The sequence below is a fragment of the Sporobolomyces koalae genome, assembly GCF_050403365.1.
Source record: "Sporobolomyces koalae JCM15063 DNA, S_koalae_JCM15063T_v1_ctg22, whole genome shotgun sequence".
NCBI classification, from domain to species: Eukaryota; Fungi; Basidiomycota; class Microbotryomycetes; order Sporidiobolales; family Sporidiobolaceae; genus Sporobolomyces; species Sporobolomyces koalae.
The window spans coordinates 68,082-90,955 of record NW_027481749.1 but is presented as its reverse complement, the minus strand read 5'-3'; the positions used below and the strand labels follow the sequence as shown (position 1 = coordinate 90,955).

Here is a 22,874-nt window from a genome sequence, read left to right as displayed (position 1 = left end):
GACGAAACGAGGATCATCTACGAGCTCGCTGAAGCTTTTGCTTCCTCGACGGGAGCGACACCGAAACCGCCGGTTGAACCAAATCCGCCCGCGCCTCGAACGGTCTCGTCGAGAGAATCGACTTCCTGAGGTTCAGGAGTAACAATCTTCTCGAGAATGAGTTGCGCAATTCGGTCACCCTCCTTGACTGTTCGGTCGTTCGACTATCAGTCAGACAAAGAATCGACGATTTCCAGAGACAGAAGGGACAAGAGTTCTGGCTCACTGTCAAAGTCTTTGTCTCCCAAGTTGAACAGGAGGACGCCGACCTTCCCCCGGTAATCCGCATCGATGACACCAGCTCCCGTCGTGATAGAATGCTTGACACCTATATAGCGTGTAAAGTAAATAGACCATTAGTTACGAGCATACTATACGTCGGGGAGCGATACTGAAGCGTACCGAGACCAGATCGAGGCGCAACACGACCGTATGTTCCTTCCGGGATCGCGATCGAGATGTCGGTTCCAATCAACGCTTGTCCGCGTGCTGGGACCGTCTTCTCTTCCGAACTGTCACGGATGAATTGCGCCACATCACGCGCGTTTGAGTACTCGAGGTCCGGTAATCTGGGAGGAAGAGCGAGAAGCGTGGCTCACCTGTACAGATCGTAGCCAGCTGCCAGAGCCGAACCTCGGGTTGGGATCCTTGCTTTGTCAGAGTGCCTTTGAACGAGGAACGTCGCGACGGCGGCAGGCGAAGGGAGCGAAGAAGGCATGGTGCGTTTCGGTGCGGGTTCTGAAGTCGGGGCAGTAGATGATGTAGGAGGAGGTGACGAGCGTTTCATGCGCTTTGAGTAGAGAGAAAAAGAGAGAGCAGAAGGGAGAGTTTTTCCCTAGTCCAGGTCGAGACGCGACGCGACGCAGGTTGCACGTTGCATAATTGCACGCGCTATTGTGCGCTACAATTTATATGATGGTCCAAATGCGTCAATAGTTACAGGACTGGTGGCAGCTACAACAGGGGTGCAGAAGTCCGAAACAGACAGGGAGGGTTATCGAGGGGGGCAGACCAGCACAGGCCAAGTATCTAGAGGGTATCGAGGAGGAAGAGAATGAGAAATAAGCGTTTCAGAATCGCTCGACTATGTTCTCCGCGTTCTGTATGCTCGGTGGCAACGTCTCGCCTGCGCCGTGATGGTGCATACTGTCGAGCGCGTCGGCGTCTGCTTGTTTGGACGATGTCGAGGGGGTCGTGCCGGGAGTTTCTGGTGCGCTCGTGATGGTTTCGACCCGTGCGCCACTGTTCGCGCGCGTGACGTGCTCTGGTTCAGAGTTGCTCGTGTTGACATAAGTGAGGCGACCAGAGGCTCCGGCCTCTGAACCTTGCGTCGCAGCGTCGGTAGCGGTTTGAGCCGAACCTTCGCTTCTGATTTTGGTGATCAATTCGGGTACCCTATCGATCGGTGTACTCGTCAGTACTCAGGATTCTGACCTGCTATCGACAACAGGAGGACGCACTTGTACGGTTTCGTGAGAACTAGATCAACGCCGGCCGCAAGTGCTGCATCCTTTTGCGCGTTTCGAGCGTTGCCAGTCAGGGCAACGATTCGTTGATGCCCCTGACGACGGCCTTCTTTCTCGTCCAATCGGATCTGCCTCGTGGCTGCCAAACCGTCGAGGACAGGCATCTGGGGAAAAACAGCCGCGAGACAAGATCAGTCGACTGTCAACAAGGAACATTGCCCGAGAAACGTTCGCTTACCTCAATGTCCATCAAGACACAGTCGATCGAGCCAGGGTCTCGTGCATAGAGCATATCGATACCTTCTTGCCCGTCGCAAGCAAGGAGGACTTCTCTCACGCCTTCCTTGACCAGCTGGCGTTTGAGCACGGTTCGGTTGATTTGGTTGTCCTATAAATCAATCGATTCAAGCGTGAGCAGTGGACGGATGCAGACGGACGAGTAAGTGGGTTTACCTCGCAGCAGAGAATCCGCAACCCACTAAGTGGAGCCGAATCTCCGGGTGTCCCAATATCTCCATCATTCTTTGACAAGAACACACGCGGAACTTCGCCCCGCGATGCGTTCGGAGCTGTGATACCTTCGATCACTGGGATCGCCCGACTGTCGTCCTTGGCGAGTCCTCGATCAACCGATCGAGCAGTGATGAAGCAGCGGAAGATTGATCCTTCGCCGACGGTTGAAGCCACCTCGATTCGGCCTGCTTGCAGCTCACACAGGTCTGGAACCAAATTATGCTCAGTTTCGAGTCAGGCAAGGGGATCCCGGAAGACTTACTACGTGCGATCCACAAGCCGAGTCCACTCCCTCCCCAAGTTGTGTGCGTGAACGGAGAAGCTCTGCAATCAGCGAGAACATCAGAGCTATTCAAAGCGAAGATGGGCAACAGCAGAACTCACTGCATAAACTTCTTGAACAGCTTCTGCGTCTCTTCCTGCGTCATACCCGGACCAGTATCCTCGACCGAGAAAAACAGGTACACCGGTTTCCGTTTGTCAATTTGGTATTCTATCTCTGTCGGCGGGATGAGCGGCGCGTCTCGATCCGGTGGCATTCCCGATACTTCCACGGCGAGCGTGCTAGCGACGTCTCGACCAGGAGGTCAGGGTCAATGATCCGCGGATACAACTAGTGCTGCCGGCTGGCACTCACACTCGACGAACCGCCGACTTGGCAGTGAAGCGGATAGCGTTGGACAAGAGGTTCACGAGGATCTGGGTAAGCCGGGCCGGATCTGCTAGGACTCGGGCACGTGGACCGAGACGAGCGAGGGAAGAGCCGATTACGAGCTTGAGCTCGATGCCTTTCGCACGCGACTCCGTCTGGCGAGTAAAATCGTGAGCCACTCCGTCGCGTCCATCTCGAGGGAGATCCGGGTCTGAGACTGACCTTGAACATTCGTGCGATGTTGCGCAGACTGGTGGCCAAATCGAACTCGACTGGGCAGATTGAATACTTGTTCAACTGGATCTGTGCGAGACCGAGAATATCGTTCGCGATGCGTTCCTTTTGAAGCGAACCTCGGTCAACTGCCTGCAAGCCATTCAAGTTGAACGTGGCAGGACTTACTTGTGCAGAGGCGCATTCGTGAATGGCGTCCATCGATTCTATATCCTCTTGGAGGCTTTCGAACAGTTTGCCATCGAGTTCCGACGGTAACTTGCCTTGGCCCTTGAGCTTGTTAAGCAACGCGAGGATATTTTGGAATGAAGACCGACTCATGTCGGCGTTTTGCAGGATCGCGCTCACGCTGTTTAGACGCAGCCAAGGAGAATCAGGAACAGTCCATCAGGCTCTCGCTTCAGGGGAAGCAAACCCACGGTCCACGCAATTCGTGCGAAACCACGTCGATCAAGAGTTCCTGGGAGTGCTTCTCCGCGACCGCGACCTGTCGCCGCTTCTCGGCGTCTTCGGCCGCCTTGACAGCAGAGGCCTCTCGCTCTTTGAGGAGATTCAACACGGCGTCTTCCGCTTTCGATTCGGCGGTCACGTTGAGGAGAGTGCCGATAAATCCCGAAACGTACTCCCTCTTGGAGTGATTTGGCTGCACCTGTCCAAGGACGATCTCGCCAGATTTCCATCGGAACTTGATTGAGAGCGGTTGTCGGGATTTGAGGGCGCTGCGGAAGGCCACCCGGGTTCAATGACGAAACAACGCTCGCGGTTGAACATGGACTTACTGTGACCAGTACTCAATAACCCGATCGTAGTCGCTAGGACTGAGGAAATTGCGAAGGGGCCGGAGTCAGTATGTTCGTCCATGGCAGACAGGCATCAAGCGCAGAGCCTCACTCGACGAAGTTTTGCCAATTATCGAGGTCCTCGTCTTCAGTCAAGTGCGTGATCGACATCCAGGCCTTGTTGACCGTTATGATTTTGCCGTCGGGATCGATCCGGGCGAGACCGACGGTCGCGGATTCAGACAAAACAGCGAGCTCAGACTGTAGCTGTTCCTCTCGTCGCTGGGCAGCAGTTGCTGCGTCTTTGTGTTTGCTGATACTGCGGTGCGTTCATGGGCGGTCTCAGCTCTTCTGCCTGAGACAAGGGAATTGGCGATACTTACTTTCCGAGGAACCCACAGTAGCCCTCCATCCGACCATCGATTACCGCGGGTGTGATCACGCACGAGGCCCAAGTTTTGGCTCCTTCCCGCTCCCAGCGGAATTCGAACTCGTCGCGTTTCATCGGCAGCTTTCTCGTGATCTCCGCATAATGGTCGATTACTCGCGCACGGTCTTCGGAATAAATACGACTCGGCCAGCTGTCGGTCGAGTCGCCTTCCGCAACACCTGTATGGACAGAATCTCTCGTATCAGATCCCTAGAGCGTCCTCGCCCACGGGGGAATAACGGCAATCACATACCACACGTGTTGCGCCACGTCGGGTTCGCGCTCGTGATACTAAGGTCCGTATTGACCCGGAAAATACCGATTGGTGCGTGGAAGAGGGTGTAGGCCATTCCTTCGAGCGAGTTCGGGTCCTTGACCTTTTCAGCGTCGACTTCGTGCACTCCTACCATGACCCTGCCCGGCTCAAGCATGTGCGTCGGGCTGCCGATGCGGCTCTTTGGCGACGATTTTCGCAGGTCGACCATAGCGGTACTGACGGGATTAGTCCGTAGGTGTTCTTGTTCACCGGCAAAGCTCCCTCTCGTCGCGAGGTGACCGACCGGGAGTTGGCTCAGGACCGTGAAGCCATGCGTCTCGCTCCCGATGTGAGTTGCGCGCCAATACAGTTTCGAGAAGGAGATTTCGTTGACGAGTTTCAATGCGCGATCGCGTACAGATCGAGGTTGAGCCCGCCACCGCTTAGGTCGATGTGTAGAGAGTGTCTCGGAAGCGGTCGTGGCGTCCTGCGATTGCGAAGCAGTCTTGAGCCGCACTCCCTCACCGAGCCATTCGATGAGTTCGGCCTGTGTCTGTTCGTCCATCGCGTCACGAAGGTATTCCCGCGGCTGACTAGTCTCTCCCATGTCGTGGTGTCTATCCCCGTTGACCTCCTCCCTGCCATTCGTCCTCTTTGCGTGATTCACAGTGCTCTCGGCGAGGATCATCTCGAGTGCCGTGTTCTGATAGGTCGGTATGAGCGCATCGTAGGGTGAGGTCGCAGCAAACAGGCTGCAGTGCGAAAACACGCAAGCGGGGAGAGGCTGGTCGTCGAGGTAGTCGAGGAGAGCGGGAGAGAGCTCAGAGTGCAGGGATTCGGACATCACGTCGTGCATCTTGAGGGCGTCTGCCGGACCGGAGACGCCGTGAGTCGCTGCGTATGTACGTCTTCGTCCACAACCTGAGAGGCCTGAGTGAGCTAGCGTTTGTGAAAGCGAACGGAAGTATTGTAATTGAATTGAGATGAGATCGACGCCCGAGGGCCTAGGCTCGTCGAGAGAATGTCTTCCCCACGAGCAGATTCACATGCCGAGTTTCCCGCGGCTGTCGTTGCAAACAGTACTCGCCAGCGTGCACGGGATCGACTGGCGGTAACGATGTACGCCCCAGATTTATTGCAGCACAGCCGACACGCTCAACAGGCTTGGCGCCGCAACGAGAGTAAAAGGAAGTTATCAATCTCCTGCAGGAATCTGCGCACTGACCCCGATCGTTGGTCCTGAGAATCCCCCTCCTCACGACCTCGCGCCTTCTTCGGAGTAGCCTCGTCGGAGTCGTTCCGCCGCGGCAGCCTTCCCGTGCTTTGGCCTGCCTCGGCCACTTCCATCGCGCCCTCGTTCACCGCTGGTTTTCTCGCCGTCGAGTAGCTCAAAGTCTCGACTCGCCTGGTACTCCATCTCATATCCGCCGTTGACACCTGCAACGAAGACTCCGCTACCTGCTCTGCCCCGACTGATCGAATGAGCTGCACAGCTCGGCGGACTCGGAAAGCGTGGTACCGACTCGGAAGTAGGACTGTCGAACCCGCGGACGACCCGTGGCTGCGATCCTTCGGAGGCTGACGAGGAGCTACGCGACATGTTTGACGAGATCGCGTCACCGTGAGACCTCGGGACAGGCGCAATGCTTTGATCCGCTCCGATGGGGTTGTCGGAAGTTGAGGAGCGGCAATGCAAGGGGGAAGAAGACTTGTTGGGACCAAGATCGTTCGGATCACAATCGAATGAGTTTGCATGAGCGCCGAGGAGCGGCGACAAAGAAGCAACGAGACCGGATGGATAGCGAGGGGTCGGAGGTCGAGCTGGGACCCTGCTTGCAGATCCGAGGCGATAGCCATCTGGAGAGATCGAAGAGCGAGACGTGCTCGACAAGGGTTCAAGAACAGAGGGGACAAGCTCGCCCTGGAGAGAAATCGAGTAGCTCGACGGTTCGAACGGTGGTACGGTAGGGAGTCCAGCATAGGTAGCCAAGCAGCTCAGCCTCCTTCCACCATGTTTCTGCAATTGATGACGCTCTCTGTTTTCCGCCTGATCCTGGAACCACGTTATGCTATGCCCGATTGCGTTCTCTTCCGCCGCAATTCCCTGTTCCGTGTCACCAAAAGTCGCAAGGCGGTTCTTCCCCGCGTTTGGATCTCCGCAAGTTGCCGTCGTGGATGTTGGTAAGACAGGAGATGGGGAATCAGCATGGGTTGAACCCGCTGAAGATCGCGGCGCAGTGCAGCGTTGCGAAAAGCCCCTTTCGGCGCGCGGGCTCTCTGCGGAAGCCTGCCGGGTGTGGTTGACGATATGGTCAGTCAAGCTGCTTGGTGTCGGCGAGCTAGACCTGTCGATGCTAGACATGAATGCTGAACGACGTTTCGGCGTCGGAAGCTGGAGTGAAGGGCAAGAGCAGCAACGGGTGACGGAATCGCCACGTGGTGCTCTAGGCGAGGAATGTAGCAGGAGAGAGTCAGCTGCCATTGTAGTGATCGCCGTCGCGTGCAGCTCCATCTCGAGATCCGCTAGACTGGTGCTCCAAAGTCACGACGACTCGCTTCGGTACTCGCGAGACCCACGCGAGCTGAACACCTGAACTCTGAATCAAGAATGACATACTGATATCACTGTCCGTTAAAGCTCCGCGGTTGGATGCCTGAGTCGACTTGGAGCCCGTGGGCCACTAGAACTCGCTAGAAGGACGCGAGCGAAATTAGCGATACGCAGGGCACTGCTGTCGCTTGGTGTGCGCTCCTGCACCTCACAGAGCTACTGAGGCACCCACCAGTCGACGATGGAGGAAGTGGAGAAGAGAAGCAGGTGACGCGCGCCGGAAGCGCGATAGGCGGTTCGAGCACGAAAGCTGCGGGGTTGTCGCGTGTCCGCAATCGGCCGTACGCAAACGCTCTCTCTTCGGCACACACCTGATAAGCGACACTTCTGTGAATGCCAGACAAAAAATCATTGCGTCCGGCTTGTGAGGCCAAAGCTAAGATCGCACGTACGTGCGACCGCTCGCGGACGTCAGAAGGGGATCCTGTTTTCGGGCTCCCCAACGCTCAGTGATAGTACATAGGAATGGGCCTCGCGCACAGAATCGCCTCAAAGAGTGTGCAAAGACATATGCACCGGAGACAACGTAGATCCGATGTCGACTCGCGCGCTCGCTTGCCTCGCTCCCCTCACTCGCACCACTAGTCTCCACTACCAGCATGTCTTCGTCCTCGATCGTCCTCCTCGCCATGGGCAACCCCCTGCTCGACATGCAGGTCGTCGATGCTCCTGAACTTCTCGAGAAGTACAGCCTCAAGCCCAACGACGCCGTCCTCGCCGAAGGCAAGCAGTCCGAGATGTGAGTCAAGTGGGCAACCTCGGATACGACAGCGCGCGACGCAGAGCGGGGCCTGTTACGTGCCGGATGCGCTGTCCCAATTGATCAAGCGGTCGACCTGACTCTGCGTGCATTTCCCGCAAACAGCTACGACGACCTCCAGAAGAACTTCAAGGTTCACTACGTCGCCGGTGGTGCCGCGCAGAACGCTGCCCGTGGAGCTCAAGTAGGTTGATCCCTCCGACCATGTGTCCAGCATGCGTCCTGATTGAACTTGCTTGCGCTCCGCAGTACGTGCTTCCCGAGGGTTCGACTGCCTACCTCGGAGCTGTCGGTTCCGACTCGCTTGCGGACCAGTTGAGGGCCGCGAACGACAAGGAAGGACTCAAGAGCGCCTACCAAGTCGTCGAGGACAAGCCTACCGGTGCCTGTGCCGTTGTCATCACTGGCCACGACCGGTGAGAGCGGCGACTAGTCGTCTTGGAGCGAGAGTGTCGAGAGACTGATCCTGTTCGCCTGATGCACTTGAACGACAGTTCCCTCTGCACTACCCTCGGTGCCGCCGAGTCCTTCTCGCCTTCTCACCTTGAGAAGCCCGAGATCAAAGAGCTCATCCAGCAAGCCAAGAGCTACTACCTTGGAGGATTCTTCCTCACCCACGGCCTTGAGAGCGCTCTCATTCTCGCCAAGGCTGCCGCGGAGAACAACAAGGCGAGTCTCGCCTTGCTCTTTCCCTGATTGGCGCATGCAATCTGACCGAGATCCCAAGTCTACAGCCCTTCGCCATGAACTTGTCCGCTCCCTTCATCCCTCAGTTCTTCAAGTCCCAGGTCGATGAGATCCTTCCTTACGTTGATGTGCTCATCGGCAACGAGTCCGAAGCCGAGGCGTACGCCGCGAGCCACGACTGGAACGTACGTCCCATCTATGCTGTTGTCTGCTCTTTGACTAGGAGACTGACCCCGTTTGCGAGGACACCCGAGCAGACCAAAGACATTGCCGAGATCGCCAAGAAGCTCGCGGCGTCTCCCAAATCCAACTCGACTCCCCGCACCGTCGTCATCACCCAGGGATCGTCGTCTACCGTCGTCGCGTCGACCGGTTCGGACTCGACCGAGACTTACCCGGTCGAGGCGCTCTCGAAGGACCTCATTGTCGACACGAACGGTGCCGGAGATGCGTTTGCTGGAGGATTCCTCGGTGCGCGTGCGCTCGGCAAGAGCGTCGCCGAGTCGGTCGAGGTCGGACACAAGATGGGCCGCATGAACGTCCAGCTCTCGGGCCCGACCTACAAGTTCCCGAAGGAGCAGATCGTCTAAAGCATCACGCGGCGCGCACGGTGAATCCTGGTACCACGAGAAGAAGGAAAAAGAACGCGGGACGTTCAACCGAACAGGGCGTGTATCGTACTTTCGCGGGAGCAGGGGAGAACCGGAAGTAGAGGTCGAAGAGCTCAACCTCGGACAGCCCGATAGCATCAGATTATACCGAAATGCAAGACAGTAGACACTGACGTTTAGCCCACGAGGCGGCGGATCGATGAGCCGGTTCGCCTCCAACTGGCAACTGCCGGAAAGCTGCACTGTCCGAACTCTGGCTCGAATTCCGCTTTCCGCGATGGTTCCCGAGGTCGGCACCTCGCTCTGAATCAAGAGCACTCGCGTTCTTGCTTCTCCTCCTTCTGCTTTCTTCCTGCGCATCGGGCATGGCACAAACACGAATGAGAATGCGAGAAGCGAACGAGCTCGCAGAACTTCGGAACTGGCGTCGTCCCCCTTCTTCTTCCATATTTTTATCGTCCGCCAGCCTCCAATGCAGTCCGGGCACGCAGCAGATCACGCTGGGAGCTACCAGCACCTCCGGCACGAGCGAGAAGACTCGGCAGTCGACGTCGCCGTGTCCGGTTCCACTTCGGCAGCGCACGAAGGCGAACCTCTGGCCAAGCGGCCCAAGAGGACTTATCGCGCGTGCCAACCATGCAGATCCGTGAGTTTCAATGTTCTTGCGCGGCGCTGCAGCGTGTCTACGCTCTCCACCAGGCTCGCTGATGCTTTGAACTGGCTATCGCGGGGAACTCGCTTCGTCTCAATTTGCAGAGGAAGCTCAAGTGCGACCTAGGTGAGCCTGCCCGTCGTCCTGCCGCCGTCTCTCCGTGTTCAAGACCGCTGACCGCCCGCATTGCCGCCTTGCAGGTGAGACCGCCGACCCTCGTCTCCACATCGGCTCGCATCCTTCGGCCGAGCGAATCGGAGATTTCGGTCGCCGGCTCACTGCGCTGACTGCGCTCGCTTTGCCTCGCAGGTGACCCCGAGAACCCATCGAAACCTCCGTGCAGAAGGTGTCGACGCGAAGCGCGAGAGTGCGTCTTTGTCGTGCGCAACAACAGCAAGAATCAGCCCCCTTCCGCTTCGCAGGACGATGCTCTCCCCGTCACCACGAGCGCCCCACAGCGCCCTCAAGGACGGAGAAGGAAAACCCAATCGGCACAGAACGGCGCAGGGAAGGACGACTCGGGCAGGGAAGGCTCAGATGACTCGTCCTCGATGGGCGGCCCAGGCTCGACTGGACCTTTACCGCTCAAAGTCGCCAAACCCGAGGTAGCAGGATACTACTTCCACCCACCTCCGCACAGCACTGGAGCATCCGGCCCGCAGCCTCCTGTGATGCCCGCGCCTCCCCTCGCTTCGGGTTCGAGCTATCAACATCCTGTGGCGACCCGCGCGGTTGCTGCGAATCGTCCGCGATCCCAATCAATAGACTCGCGACTCTCCAACATACAGCATCCCGCGTACGACGACGAGTACGATGAGCACGAGCACGAGCACGACCATGACCACGAACACGACGGAGACGGTGATGGCACTGCCACTGGACACGGCGCAGGACCAACAGACGCGAACGTGCTCTTGTCGTCTACGCTGCACAATCCTTCCGACGCACTCCGGCTTCTCGCTACGGCATCTTCTCTACGCGCGACTGTCCCTACGGGAACTGGGGGACCGGAAGATCACACAATTGCAGACGCAAGTGGAGCTTCGGACTCCGAGGTCGAGCAAAGCTGGAACGGTCAGGGCAAAGGCAAGGGGAAGGGCAAGGGGAAGGAGCGTGCTACGAAAGAATCAAAAGAGTCGGGCAAGAACAAGACTGAAGCAGTTCAAAGTCGATGGGAACGATTCGTGCCAGTCGCCGAAGGGATGCTCAGCATCGCCGAAGCCGAAGTGCTTCTCTCCTTGTACGATCTTCGCTTGATATTCATCCGAGTTCACACGCCCGGCTAACGAAAATGTTCCTCCAGCTTCGAAACGGAAATGTCGCCGTTGTATCCCCTCCTGTCGCCGCTGACCTTTTCGCCGTCTCACCTACCTCATCTCACCTCAACCGAATCACTCTTGCTCGCATCAATGATCACGATCTCGGCGAGGTACTCGGCACTGCCCTCGGCTTCTCGAGCTCGCGCGATTCACAAAGCGGTTGCAGATTACATCCGGGACGAATTGATTGGCCTGCTCGACGGCAGTGGAGAACTGCGGCACATCTCGAGCGTCGAAGCACTCTTGCTGTTGACCGAATGGCCTCCGATCGCGGATCGCAGGAAAGGCAAAAATCGTAGACGAGCCGGTACCGAGCTTGAAGAGAACGGCTCGAACAGCGACTCGGACGAAGCTGCCGAATTGTTGCGTACGAGTACACAGTATGATGGCATGTCGTGGTCGTTCATCGGTAGGCAGGATCTACTCAGTACCGTTCGGCCTGGATAGCAACTGATCGCAGCTTGTCGTCGACATCAGGCTGCGCGGTGCGATTAGCTCAAGAGCTAGGTATCCACAACTTGTACACTTCTGCCTCGGATCGGAAAGCGGACAATATCAGCTGGCACGAAGAACGGTGCTTGCGAACTTGGATCTGTGAGGCTCTCCCGTTGAGAATCAGCCCAAAACAACAGCGGCTAAACTGAACGTGCTCCTTAGACTGCTACAACGCCGATCGTCACGTATCTGTTCGCCTTGGTCGCAACGCCGTTATTCAAGCATGTACGTCTGACCTGATTTTCTCGACGGTACCCATCGACCGAGCTAATCATGAAGACTTTCGCAGATATGTCTTCCTCGTGGTGGGAGCAAGTGACAAGTCGAGCAAGTGGCAGCGTGCGACGCGAGGGCTACGATGAAGTGTGGGCAGAGCGATCTCTGCCTCAGGGCTTGATTGCGGCGGCAAGTCCTGTTCTGGCCTGAGCTTCACCTGTTCGCGCGTTCTGACGTTTCTCTCTTCGAGTGATGCAGCTCATGGGAACGATCCAGGAACGGCTTTACCCGAACAAGGAGATCACGCGGTCCATGCTACGAACAGGGCACTGGGAGAGCTTCATTCGTTCCCTCGACCACGAACTACAGATGATGATGCTCAAAGCGAAGAACATGTTGCGTGAGTCCTATCAGAGGAGTAAGCCTGTTCTCCCCCACTGACAAGCTAGCCTCTTGCGTAGAGCAACAAAACGTCGAGGCGACTCTGCTGCAAATCGAATTCGAATATGTGCGGCTCTACGGAAATGCGATCGCTCTCCGTGCTTTGCAAGAAAGGTTGAGGCGGGCAGTCAAAGTGAGTATTCGCAATCGGAACTCCGGCACAATCACAAGCTGATCAGTCCTAACCTGAACCAGGCCAACGATCTTTGGTTCGTGTCGCCATCGTTGCTTAATCTGCAAGAAGGTCAATGGGTCATCGACGCGCTCAATGCCGCACAATCGATCCTGAGTCAGACTGTCGGCTTCCTCGCGCCCAAAGGTTTCCTCCGGGTTGCGCCATCTCGTATCTTCCAACGCATCCTCTTCGCTGCGACGTTTTTATTCAAAGTGTGTACCTCATGCGTGTCTCGACTAGAGCAGAACGCCAGTGCTGATCGAGCTTTTCTGCAGGCGCTCGCGGTCGGGGTGGTCGAGCATGGACAGTCAAAGGTGCTCGGCTTGCTGCACCAAGCGATCACCGCTCTGCACGAGTCTGCAGTTGATCGTCAACACATCGCTCGGGGTTTCGCGGCCCTGCTTCGACGGTTGCAGGCTCAATGTAAACCGACTCTGCTCTCACGTGCCGGTGTTCGACCGGTACCCGATGGTCAGAATCCTGCCGAAACTACGCCCGCCGCGACCACGGCTACCGCTGCTGCCGCTCCTCCGACGATCGTTCATTCGTCACCTCAACATCCTCACGCGCCTCTCGCACCGCATCCGGTGGGAGCCGCAGGCTCGGGAAACGTTGCCTCGCCCGCGTTGCCTCCATTGCCTCCTGCACCCCTCGAACCTCCCGCTCATCCTGCTACGGCACCTCATCACCATCCTCTTCCCGTCGATCCACTCCAACATCCTCATTATCACCATCATCCGCATCACCACCATGCGCCACAGTCTGCATTCAACTGGTTCCCAATCGATCCTGTCGCAGCCTCTCACTCATTGGACATTCGTACCGAGTTCCCAGAAGAGTTCGATTGGGACCCTGCAGCGGCAGCACTCGCCGTGGGGAAAGAACAGGATTTGTTGTTCCAGAGTTTGTGGGGAGGAGGTGGAGCGAACGGATTGGGAGGAGATCAGTTGAACCCGGCGCTCAATTTGTTTGGAACGCTCGTCGGAGACGAATTTGGGGCAGATTACTGAAAAGGCGGGGATTCCGATCCGAAGCTTGTAAGGAAGTGAGAACTCGTAACTTATGCCACCGTATCCCTTTGCCACCAGTACAAAGTCCTCGAAAGAAATGTGGAGAGAGATAGAGAGCACATTGGTGTGTGATTGGCAGGAGTGGCAGCTTCGCAATCCTTCTCTGTTCAGCAAGTCCACGATCATGCTGGATGTCGCGAATTGAAAAGAAGCTCTCAAAAAGACAAAGATTTACCACTTTCATCAGGAGAATACACAAGTGATATAGGTTCGCTGGCGAAAAAAGGGGTGCTTGTTTCCGGAGGGTCAAGAGAGAAAACCTCTCTGTTCTGAGATCTCGGGGTATCAACGCGATTCTCTTGACCCAGTCTTGAAGTTTGGGAATGATGGAAAGGATGGTCTCAATTTTGCCACGTATCGGCGAGGGAGGTCGAACCCGTCGCAGGAGTTGTGTATTGCCTGAATCAGGATTTCGAAGCAGGTCAGCGCTCCCGATGCGCGAAATGTAAACAAGCTACGTGTTCCACCAAGCAGAAAGGAGGAACCAAAACAAGGGAATACAACGTACCTGTTGTTTCCATTTTCATACGTGTAAGAACCATCCGTATTCTTGAGTACGTATTTGTATTGGAACGTGGTAGATTGCGGCAAGTTGACCGATTGAGCAGTTTGCCACACGGGGTTCGATGCCGTGTACGCATTTGCTGACAAATGTACTGCTTTCGACAAGTCCCACGATCCCAAAGCGGCTTGATTACCGGCAACGTAAATTTCCTGTTTTCGTTCGAGAAGAGTTTAGCTTGATCAATTCCCTCCTGAGATCCCGGTGAAATGGACATACTTGTCCATAAGCAGTTTGTTTCGTAACCTTGAAGTTGACTGGAACGGTTCCAGCAGGAGCAGAAGGAGCGGCAGGACACGAAACATTGGCTGGGTTCCCAAACAACACGTTCGAAGTGTTGGGAGCAGTTGCCGTGTTTTGTAGAGAACGGTAATGAGTCGTCGTCAAGAACGCGATGTAAGACCAAGTCAGATCTCGAGCCGAGGTAGAGGTCCCGTTCGATTTCGAGAATTGTTCCCACAACGATCCGTTTGAAGGAGTGTATTGTTGCACGATCGAGACACTGTTTTGCGCACTGACAGGTATCAGTTTTTGCGGGGACTAGAGTCCCGATGAAATGAAAGGAGCTGACAATCCATCGGCGTAGGCAGCAACGGCAGCAGTGACTTTCTCAAAGTTGCCATCTCCCTTCTTGTACGTGCCGACACTCGCAGCTGGAACCAAACTCTGGAAGAACGGCAACGAAGTCGAAGAGATCGAGAGTTGACCGTACTGGTTCCAGATCGAGATCGCACGATACATCTGCTCGGCGGGAGCGAGGGTCGTCAAGTGCCACGGATTGCCATTGTAGCTGCGCATAAGTTGATTCAGTCACTAGCTGATTGGCTAGAATCGCACGATTTCGAGAAAATACGCACTAGGTGTCTTCACGATAGCGACCGATAGCAATGTACCTCGATCCAGCAGATTCCCGAGCCGAGTTGATCGGATACAGCCCGCGGAACGATTCGACCACCGCGTACGTACTCGCGAGCATGCGGTCAGAACACGGCGAGAAAAATGCAGTCGAACACGGGTCCGTAGTGTACGCTGGGGAAGGAGAGCTCGGATACAGTTGCGCGGCGATAACACTGTGCGCGGACCACCCGAAGGCGGAAATCAGTTGATACTCCCGGATAAAAGACTGTCGTGTACTCACGAGTTGGCATCCAGGCCAGATCGTCCGTTGTTGCCGTTTACGAGGTTGATATTGGACGAGTACGCGGCCTTGTTCGATCCGGCAGCCCAGAACGAGTCGGCGAAGCAACGGACTCGTTGAGATTCGGTAAAGTAGGATTTCGAGCGCGTAGAATCGGACGAGGCAAAGTAGTTCGAGCCGAGTGCGAGCGCGTGAAACTGTGACAGGGTCGTGAAGAAACTGCTGCCATTGACTTCCTCCCACAGATCGAACCCAGTCTGGTTCCAGTACTTGACGGTGTAGTCGAGATCGTTCTTGATGAGCGTGTCGATCGTGTTCTGTTGCGAAGCAGAAATGCTCGAGGCGTGCAGCTCGACGTACTAAAGAGAGCCGTGGAGTCTTTGTCAGGCATATGGTTTCGGGGACATTTCCGGACGACTGGATCGACTCACCTTCATGAGCGCGCGAGCTCGAAGCGCAGGACCGTCGCGTTGAGGGCTGTTTGTGGAACCGATGATTCTGCATCAGTCTCAATGTCACGATCGGTCGTACTGAGAGTTTCGACGACTTGCCGTCCCCAAGGACCGGTGAATGCCGTCTCGTCAATGTTGAACTTGGGTTCTCCGAGCCCCGACAAGTCTGCGAGGCTGCCGGAAGGGTTGCTGACCCCTTGGAGAACCTGTTGGGCAGTGATGTAGTCGTTGACGAACGCGAGGGTCTGAGAGGTCTGGGATCCTGCGGTCGAGACTTCGAGTAGGCCATGCGTGGTCAAGGCGCTGTCCCGGGTCCAGGTGTAGACATAGTCGGGATCGCTATGAAGCCCCTTTGCTCAAGCTCAGCACCCGAGACGGACGAGGTGTGATCGAGTCGCGGGTTCTCTTTTGAAACTCACGTGGTGGACGGAGAAGCGACGATGATCCCAGGCTTGGCTCCTGCTCTGCGAGCGCGAAGGGGAGTTTAGCGAGCGAAAGCACGAGAAGCGGCGAGAGGGCGAGCGCAGTACCTCGACCCGATGTTGGCAAACGCATTGTTGTATGCGATGGTGCTCTCGCTCGCGATGTACGAGTCGAGCGAGACTGCACGCGACTGGAGCGAGTCGGGATGAAGTGGGGAAGCCGAAGCGAATGGCAGGAGCGCGAGGACGAATTGGCGCGAGAGCATCGTCTCGTCGAGGGGCAGTGCAAGCGACAGATGGAAGCAGAGCAGGAGCGGAAGGAGCAGCTGGCGCAGGCGCTGCATCGCTTGTAGGCGGTACATATCGATCAATCGAGTGGGGGAACGAAGGACGAGCCGCGCATCACGAGGACGGATACACGACGCGTGGTTACAGCATCATTTCGCACAAAAGCCGTCGACTAGTGCTCCCGCGAATTGCCCCAAGCAGCCTGCAGCCACGAGGAAGGCGAATGTTGGAATATCAAAAGCGAATTAGCGCGGTTTACGCAACCGAGCGCTTGTCCGAGTCGGGTTCAATGCCGTGCGAGGTCGGCGCGCACTCTTTAATCGATGGACCATAGACTGTAGCACGACGTGGGGATTCTTGAAGCGGAATTGGAAACCCGACTCGGCGAAAGAGCTCATTGACATTGACGAGCAAAAGTCTCGAAGAGATGATTGTCGCCAGGCTCAAGCCGCGCACACCAGTCTCGGCAGCAGACAAAGGGAAAAGAGTGCACGAGCGAGGGAGGCAATGATCAATATTGTCGCGAATAATTTCACGAGTTGATCGTCCAACTTGAAACTCCACCTCTCTCAACGCCCTCACGCGCAGAGGGTCAGGCGGTGACAGCGCTACCCTCCACTACACTCGTGCAGCTCCGCGCGCGACCTCGCCGTGCAGTGCTCGTGACGACTCGACACCTCGAACTCGTCGCACTCGGAAACTTGCACACGACTTCGCCTCGACATCCACGATGAAGGTTCTTGTGTCTGATGCCGCGCCTAAGCGCATGTGAGTCTCTCCTGCTTTGATCGCTTCCAGGAAAAGCGAGATGAGGCCGCAAGCGCGCTCGCGAGATCAACGTCAAAAAGTCCAGGCAGCTAGCACGCGTCACGAGACGACTCGGGACGAGCGTCTAGGGCTATGCCTATGGACAGCGCTGGAAGGAAACACGCGAGGGCACCATATCAGGTCAGGATGAGCTGACATGAGCGCACTCTCGCGATAGCAAACACATCCAGTTCTCGGTGTTGTCCTCCCGTGAGGCTGTCGCCATTGCCGAATTCGAGGCGAACCAGCGTGACCTGTACAGCGCCGAAGACCGCTCACCAGTGCCCCACGGTGTGCTCGACCGCCGCCTCGGTACGAGCGACAAGGCCGGCAAGTGCGACACCTGCTCCCTTGCGCTCGCGGACTGCGTAGGCCACTATGCGTACATCAAGCTCGTCCTACCCGTGTTCCACATCGGCTACTTCAAGCATGTGCTCGGCATCCTCCAGTGCATCTGCAAGGTTCGCCGCTTTTTTCCTTCCTCTCTCCGTCCGTCCGCTAAACGCCTTGAATCTGGACAGACATGCTCTCGTATTCTCCTCGACGAGACTCAGCACCGCAAGTTCCTCGCTTCGTTCCGTCGCCCGAACCTCGACACGCTCACGATCGCCGCCATGTCGAAGCAACTGTCGGCCCTCTGTCGCAAGTGTGCCACTTGTCACTACTGCGGTGCGATCAACGGAGTCGTAAAAAAGATTGGTCCGATGCGCATCGGTCATGAGAAGTGGCGCGGACGCAACTTGAAGAAGGATGCAGGAGGGCGAGACGGAGCTGAGGGCAAGGGCAACTACACGGCGTGGAAAGCTTCGTTCACCGAAGCGATCGGAGAGGACAAACAACTCGAGGCACACGTCGACAAGGCGATCGACGATCTCAACCCGCTCAAAGTGTTGACCCTGTTCCGCAAAGTCACTTCGGCCGATTGCGAGTTGCTCGGGCTCGATCCGACCGCCGGTAGACCAGAAGAGTTTGTGTGGCAGTACATCTCGGTACCGCCCGTTTGTATCCGACCTTCGGTCTCGCAAGAAGCCGCGACGTGAGCTTTCCCTCATCCTTTCATTCGAATCGCTCACGTGGCTGATCCAAACTCTGGTCGAACATGCAGCAACGAAGATGATCTGACAGTCAAACTCACCGAGATTGTCTTCATGAACGCCGTTATCAAGACCGGTTTGCTCAAGGGAGTCACTACGCAGAACCTCATGGTAGGTAGAGTTCATTTGTAGGACTCGCTCGCCTGAAGCCAATTGACTCTGGTTGATTGACAGGAACAATGGGACTTTTTGCAACTTGCAGTCGCCACCTACATCAACTCGGAACTTCCCGGTGTGCCAACCGTCGTCGTGAGTCTTGCCCCCTCTCGTACTTCCTCTCTTGCCAAATGATACTCAGGCTCGTATTGCGAAATCAGGGTCAAAAACCGATGCGGGGTCTCTGTCAGCGACTCAAAGGTAAACAGGGTCGTTTCCGTGGAAACTTGTCGGGCAAGCGTGTCGATTTCTCGGGTCGAACCGTCATTTCTCCCGATCCCAACTTGATGATTGATCAGGTAATTTACCCCCTCTCGTTCGGAGAAACGTTTTTTGTGAACTTGACACTTCCCCTCGTTGCGACAGGTTGCTGTACCCGAACGAGTGTGCAAGATCCTCACGTACCCGGAACGAGTCACGACGCACAACTTGGAACGCTTGCGACAAGCTGTCAGGAACGGTACCGATGTGCATCCAGGAGCCAACTTTATCAACCAAGGGGGTGACGCCGGGCTCAAGAAATACCTCAAGTTTGGTGATCGCGAGTTCATGGCCGACAAGCTCCGTATTGGAGATGTCGTCGAACGACACTTGCGAGACGACGAGTACGCTGATATCGGAGATCGCTGAGAACGCCCGGCGGGAGAGTGATTCGCTGACGAATTTGGACCCCCTCTAGCATCGTCCTGTTTAACCGTCAGCCTTCGTTGCATCGACTATCGATTCTGTCACACAGAGTCAAAGTACGACCGTGGCGCACGTTCCGACTCAACGAGTGTGTCTGTACGCCTTACAACGCCGATTTCGATGGAGACGAGATGAACCTGCACGTGCCGCAAACGGAAGAAGCCAAGACGGAAGCGTTCCAACTCATGAACATCAAACGTAACCTGGTCACGCCTCGCAACGGAGAACCGATCATTGCCGCGACTCAAGATTTCATCACGGGATGTTACCTCATCACTCGTCGAGACACGTTCTTCACTCGAGCCGAAGTGACACAAATGTGCGCGTACCTGCAAGATGCCGAAATCGAGATCGATCTGCCGTGTCCGACCATTCTCAAACCGGAACGCATGTGGACCGGGAAACAGATTTTCAACCTCCTCATGCGTCCGACCCTTTCGAACCCGGTCAATGTCAACCTCGAGTGCAAGAACAAGACGTCGGAGAAACCTTCGACCGAACACGGCATGACGTACCCGGCGTTCATGAGTCGCAACGATGGGTACCTCGTCGTCCAGAACTCGGAGATTATTTGTGGAGTGTTTGACAAGGCGACCGTTGGTGACGGCAACAAGAAGAGTGTGTTTGCCGTCATCCAGAGGGACTTCGGAGAAGACGCCGCGGCGAAGTGTATGAACCGGATGGCGAAACTTTGTGCCCGCTGGCTAGGTGCGTCACGCTTAGACTTGCTTCGTTTCGCATCGACGACAGACTCAGCTGACTTACTCATCTCCACCTCATAGCGAACAAGGGATTCTCGATCGGTATCAGCGATGTCACCCCTGGAGAGCAGCTGCGTCGAGAGAAGGACTCGCTCGTACTCAAAGCCTACGCCGCTGCCGACGAATACATTCGACTCGCTTCCGAAAACCGACTTGAATGTCAACCCGGTTCCAACATGGAACAAACGCTCGAATCGATGATTTCGGGAGATCTCTCGCGAGTTCGTGATCAAGTAGGAGAGATTTGTATGACGGAACTCAGTCGAAACAACGCTCCTTTGATCATGGCGACCTGTGGTTCGAAAGGTGCGCGCTTTCTGTTTCTCCCATCTGCCGCCAACTCGCGCAAAAGACTGAACCCGCTTCGACCCATTCTAGGTTCCAAGATCAACGTTTCGCAAATGGTTGCCTGTGTCGGTCAACAGATTATTGCCGGTAACCGTGTTCCAAACGGATTTCAAGATCGATCTCTGCCTCATTTCCCGAAAGGAGCGGTCGATCCACTCGCCAAGGGTTTCGTGTCCAACTCATTCTACTCTGGACTGCGTGCGACCGAGTTCCTGTTCCACGCGATTTCTGGACGTGAAGGTTTGGTCGATACTGCTGTCAAGACTGCCGAAACGGGTTACATGGCTCGTCGTCTTATGAAGGTACGTCCTCACGCGCGAGACCCATCAGGAAAACAACATGCGCGTTCGCTCTTTGTGAGCTAATGTTGAATTCGAACGTATAGGCACTGGAAGATTTGTCGAGTCGATACGATCGTTCAGTGCGAAACGCTACCGGAGGAGTCGTACAATTCGTTTACGGAGACGACGGACTCGATCCCGCCAACCTCGAAGGAGATGGAAAACCGGTCGTTTACGAACGGACGTGGAATCACGCTCGTGCGCTGCACTTGTCGACAACCGATTACGGACTCTTGCCGTACGAGATCAAGAAACGAGTCGAGGACAAACTCGCGACGCCATACTTTGTCAACGCGTGTTCGGTCCCGTTCCTCGACGAAGTGCGCAACTACGTGCAAGGAGAAATCGTCGACAAAGCTGCCGCGTACCGAGAAAAGTATGGTTTGGCACCAGCACTCGAACAGATCGAGAATCACGACGAGGCCAACTCGGGAGCGACTCGTGCGTATCTCTCTCGCCTTCTCTCGCCTCTCTCTCGATTGGTGATCCTGGTCCTGACCTAATCTGCGTGATGGGGTCTTGCAGTCGAACAAATCGCGGTCGTCAACAACAAAACTAAGGTCACGGCAGCTCAAATCGACGAGTTCCTGCAACTTTGCTGGACAAAGTATGTCAAAGCCAAGATCGAACCGGGTACGTTGTCGTGTTCCCTGCTTGCTCTGCGCGCTTCGCACTTGCCTCTGACAGCGATATTCTTCATCTCGTGTATCAGGTACTGCTGTTGGAGCTATTGGTGCCCAATCAATTGGTGAACCCGGAACGCAAATGACGCTCAAAACTTTCCATTTCGCCGGTGTCGCCTCGATGAACGTCACGCTCGGAGTACCGCGTATCAAGGAGATTATCAATGCTGCTAAAACGATCTCGACTCCGATTATCTCGGCCAAGCTCGTGCAGGACCAGAGCGAAACGGCCGCGCGGATCGTCAAGGGTCGAGTCGAGAAGACCTTCCTCGGAGATGTGAGTTCTCCTCTTCTTCTGAATTCCCCTTCGTGGTATTGACAGCGTATGGCCCGCCTTCGCAGATTGCTTCTGTCATTGCTGGAGTTTACAGCAATGCCCAGATGTACGTTTCGGTACACATCGACATGAAAGCGATCAGGGCCCTCCAGGTGCGCCTCTCGTCTTGGTCATCTTTTTAGACAAGCACGACCTCGCTAACGTTACAGTCGATCTCCGCATAGCTCGAGGTGACACTCGACAGTATTGCCGCCTCGATCGCGCTCGCACCCAAACTCAAGATCAAGGCTGCGGTAAGTCCTCCCACAAGCGGCCTCGCATGTCAAAGCTGCAGCTCAATGATCTGATCGTATCTCCGCTGCACTCGTAGGATATCACGGTCAAACGCAGAACGGAAGAGATCCACATTGTCGCGCATCACAATGCCGAGGACAAGGTTCCCGCCTATCGCCGCTTGATGTGGCTGCGTCGTGTGCTCCCAAGTATCACGGTCAAGGTTCGTCTGATACCGGTTTCCCCTTACATGAGCTAGGCCTGAGCGTTCTCTGTCCATGTCTTTGCAGGGTGTTCCTGGCCTACAACGTGCTGTTATTCAGCAAAACCCGAAGGGCTTCAAAGAATTGCTCGTCGAAGGTGAAGGTCTCCGCGATGTCATGACGACCGATGGTACGTCTTGGTTTTTCTGCTCTCCTTCACCCGGGTTTGGCAAATCTGACATTCTCCCGCGATAGGTGTCGTTGGTCACTTGACCACTTCGAACCACGTCATGGAAGTGGAAAAGATTCTCGGAATCGAAGCTGCACGCAAGTGTATCATTGATCAGATTCATTACACCATGGACTCTCACGGATTGGGAGTCGACCCTCGTCACTTGATGTTGCTCGGAGATGTCATGTGTTTCAAGGTCAATTGCGTGGTCCCTTCTTCGTTCTGCGTGTTTACTTAGCTGACGGTCTGGGTATTTCCCCTCGAGCGAACAGGGAGAAGTGTTGGGCATCACTCGATTCGGTGTTGCCAAGATGAAAGACTCGGTACTCATGCTGGCATCGTTCGAAAAGACGACCGATCACTTGTTCAACGCTTCGTTCAACGCACGTCGGGATCCGATTCAAGGAGTGTCGGAATGCATCATTTTGGGATCTCCGGCAAACAATGTCGGTACGGCCATGCCCGCGTTGGTGGCAGACAAACCCGTCTTGCCTCCAAGGTACAAACCTCTGTTTGAACGACAATCGGACAAGAGTCGCAAGGTTGCCAAGAAGTGAAAAAACGTTATAGGGTAGAATGCAACTAGATAGCTTCTTTTTGTTTTGGTTCGGTCTCTTTTGCTACATGTTGTGCCAATTACTCGTTCTCTCTCGCATCGACTTGATGAGATCTTTCATCTGGGATATCGAGTTTGCGACAGGATGTGAGCGAGATTTGCGACATGCGATGATCCAGAAAACTACA

General features: G+C 55.7%; 7 protein-coding genes across 7 annotated transcripts; 3 read left to right on the top strand and 4 right to left on the bottom strand.

Annotated features, from left to right (window-relative positions):
- Window positions 1-17: 17 nt before the first annotated feature.
- Window positions 18-826, bottom strand: DUT1 (bifunctional dITP/dUTP diphosphatase; the record flags this gene model as incomplete). Its single annotated transcript, XM_076679360.1, has 4 exons — window positions 18-187; window positions 266-367; window positions 442-551; window positions 639-826. 4 exons carry the CDS (start codon window positions 824-826, stop codon window positions 18-20), a joined length of 570 nt encoding a protein of 189 aa, XP_076533470.1.
- A 283-nt stretch (window positions 827-1,109) lies between these two features.
- JCM15063_002849 (PAS domain-containing hybrid sensor histidine kinase/response regulator) lies at window positions 1,110-5,225 on the bottom strand (the record flags this gene model as incomplete). The annotated part of the gene is made up of 14 exons (XM_076679359.1): window positions 1,110-1,434; window positions 1,500-1,669; window positions 1,744-1,893; window positions 1,959-2,224; window positions 2,281-2,342; window positions 2,403-2,582; window positions 2,656-2,825; window positions 2,893-3,009; window positions 3,073-3,253; window positions 3,324-3,623; window positions 3,684-3,722; window positions 3,796-4,002; window positions 4,067-4,292; window positions 4,367-5,225. 14 exons carry the CDS (start codon window positions 5,223-5,225, stop codon window positions 1,110-1,112), a joined length of 3,252 nt encoding a protein of 1,083 aa, XP_076533469.1.
- Window positions 5,226-5,624: 399 nt separating this feature from the next.
- Window positions 5,625-6,851, bottom strand: JCM15063_002848 (uncharacterized protein; the record flags this gene model as incomplete). The annotated part of the gene is made up of 1 exon (XM_076679358.1): window positions 5,625-6,851. The coding sequence occupies one exon, from the start codon at window positions 6,849-6,851 to the stop codon at window positions 5,625-5,627; it is 1,227 nt and encodes a 408-aa protein (XP_076533468.1).
- Window positions 6,852-7,579: 728 nt separating this feature from the next.
- ADO1 (adenosine kinase) lies at window positions 7,580-9,017 on the top strand (the record flags this gene model as incomplete). Its single annotated transcript, XM_076679357.1, has 6 exons — window positions 7,580-7,719; window positions 7,846-7,924; window positions 7,990-8,156; window positions 8,235-8,409; window positions 8,475-8,612; window positions 8,685-9,017. 6 exons carry the CDS (start codon window positions 7,580-7,582, stop codon window positions 9,015-9,017), a joined length of 1,032 nt encoding a protein of 343 aa, XP_076533467.1.
- A 493-nt stretch (window positions 9,018-9,510) lies between these two features.
- On the top strand, window positions 9,511-13,346 carry JCM15063_002846 (uncharacterized protein; the record flags this gene model as incomplete). The annotated part of the gene is made up of 11 exons (XM_076679356.1): window positions 9,511-9,684; window positions 9,795-9,816; window positions 10,000-10,930; window positions 10,994-11,418; window positions 11,487-11,603; window positions 11,667-11,729; window positions 11,794-11,909; window positions 11,979-12,120; window positions 12,182-12,294; window positions 12,357-12,548; window positions 12,612-13,346. 11 exons carry the CDS (start codon window positions 9,511-9,513, stop codon window positions 13,344-13,346), a joined length of 3,030 nt encoding a protein of 1,009 aa, XP_076533466.1.
- Window positions 13,347-13,747: 401 nt separating this feature from the next.
- On the bottom strand, window positions 13,748-16,342 carry JCM15063_002845 (uncharacterized protein; the record flags this gene model as incomplete). Its single annotated transcript, XM_076679355.1, has 10 exons — window positions 13,748-13,805; window positions 13,915-14,120; window positions 14,188-14,470; window positions 14,540-14,758; window positions 14,826-15,038; window positions 15,107-15,465; window positions 15,538-15,583; window positions 15,658-15,897; window positions 15,978-16,022; window positions 16,089-16,342. The coding sequence occupies 10 exons, from the start codon at window positions 16,340-16,342 to the stop codon at window positions 13,748-13,750; spliced, it is 1,923 nt and encodes a 640-aa protein (XP_076533465.1).
- A 656-nt stretch (window positions 16,343-16,998) lies between these two features.
- On the top strand, window positions 16,999-22,687 carry RPO31 (DNA-directed RNA polymerase III core subunit RPO31; the record flags this gene model as incomplete). The annotated part of the gene is made up of 19 exons (XM_076679354.1): window positions 16,999-17,036; window positions 17,254-17,536; window positions 17,597-18,111; window positions 18,181-18,280; window positions 18,344-18,418; window positions 18,487-18,624; window positions 18,692-18,930; window positions 19,005-19,720; window positions 19,795-20,079; window positions 20,152-20,423; window positions 20,507-20,903; window positions 20,988-21,095; window positions 21,175-21,422; window positions 21,488-21,574; window positions 21,647-21,715; window positions 21,793-21,918; window positions 21,986-22,088; window positions 22,154-22,326; window positions 22,403-22,687. 19 exons carry the CDS (start codon window positions 16,999-17,001, stop codon window positions 22,685-22,687), a joined length of 4,257 nt encoding a protein of 1,418 aa, XP_076533464.1.
- Between the last annotated feature and the right edge of the window lie 187 nt (window positions 22,688-22,874).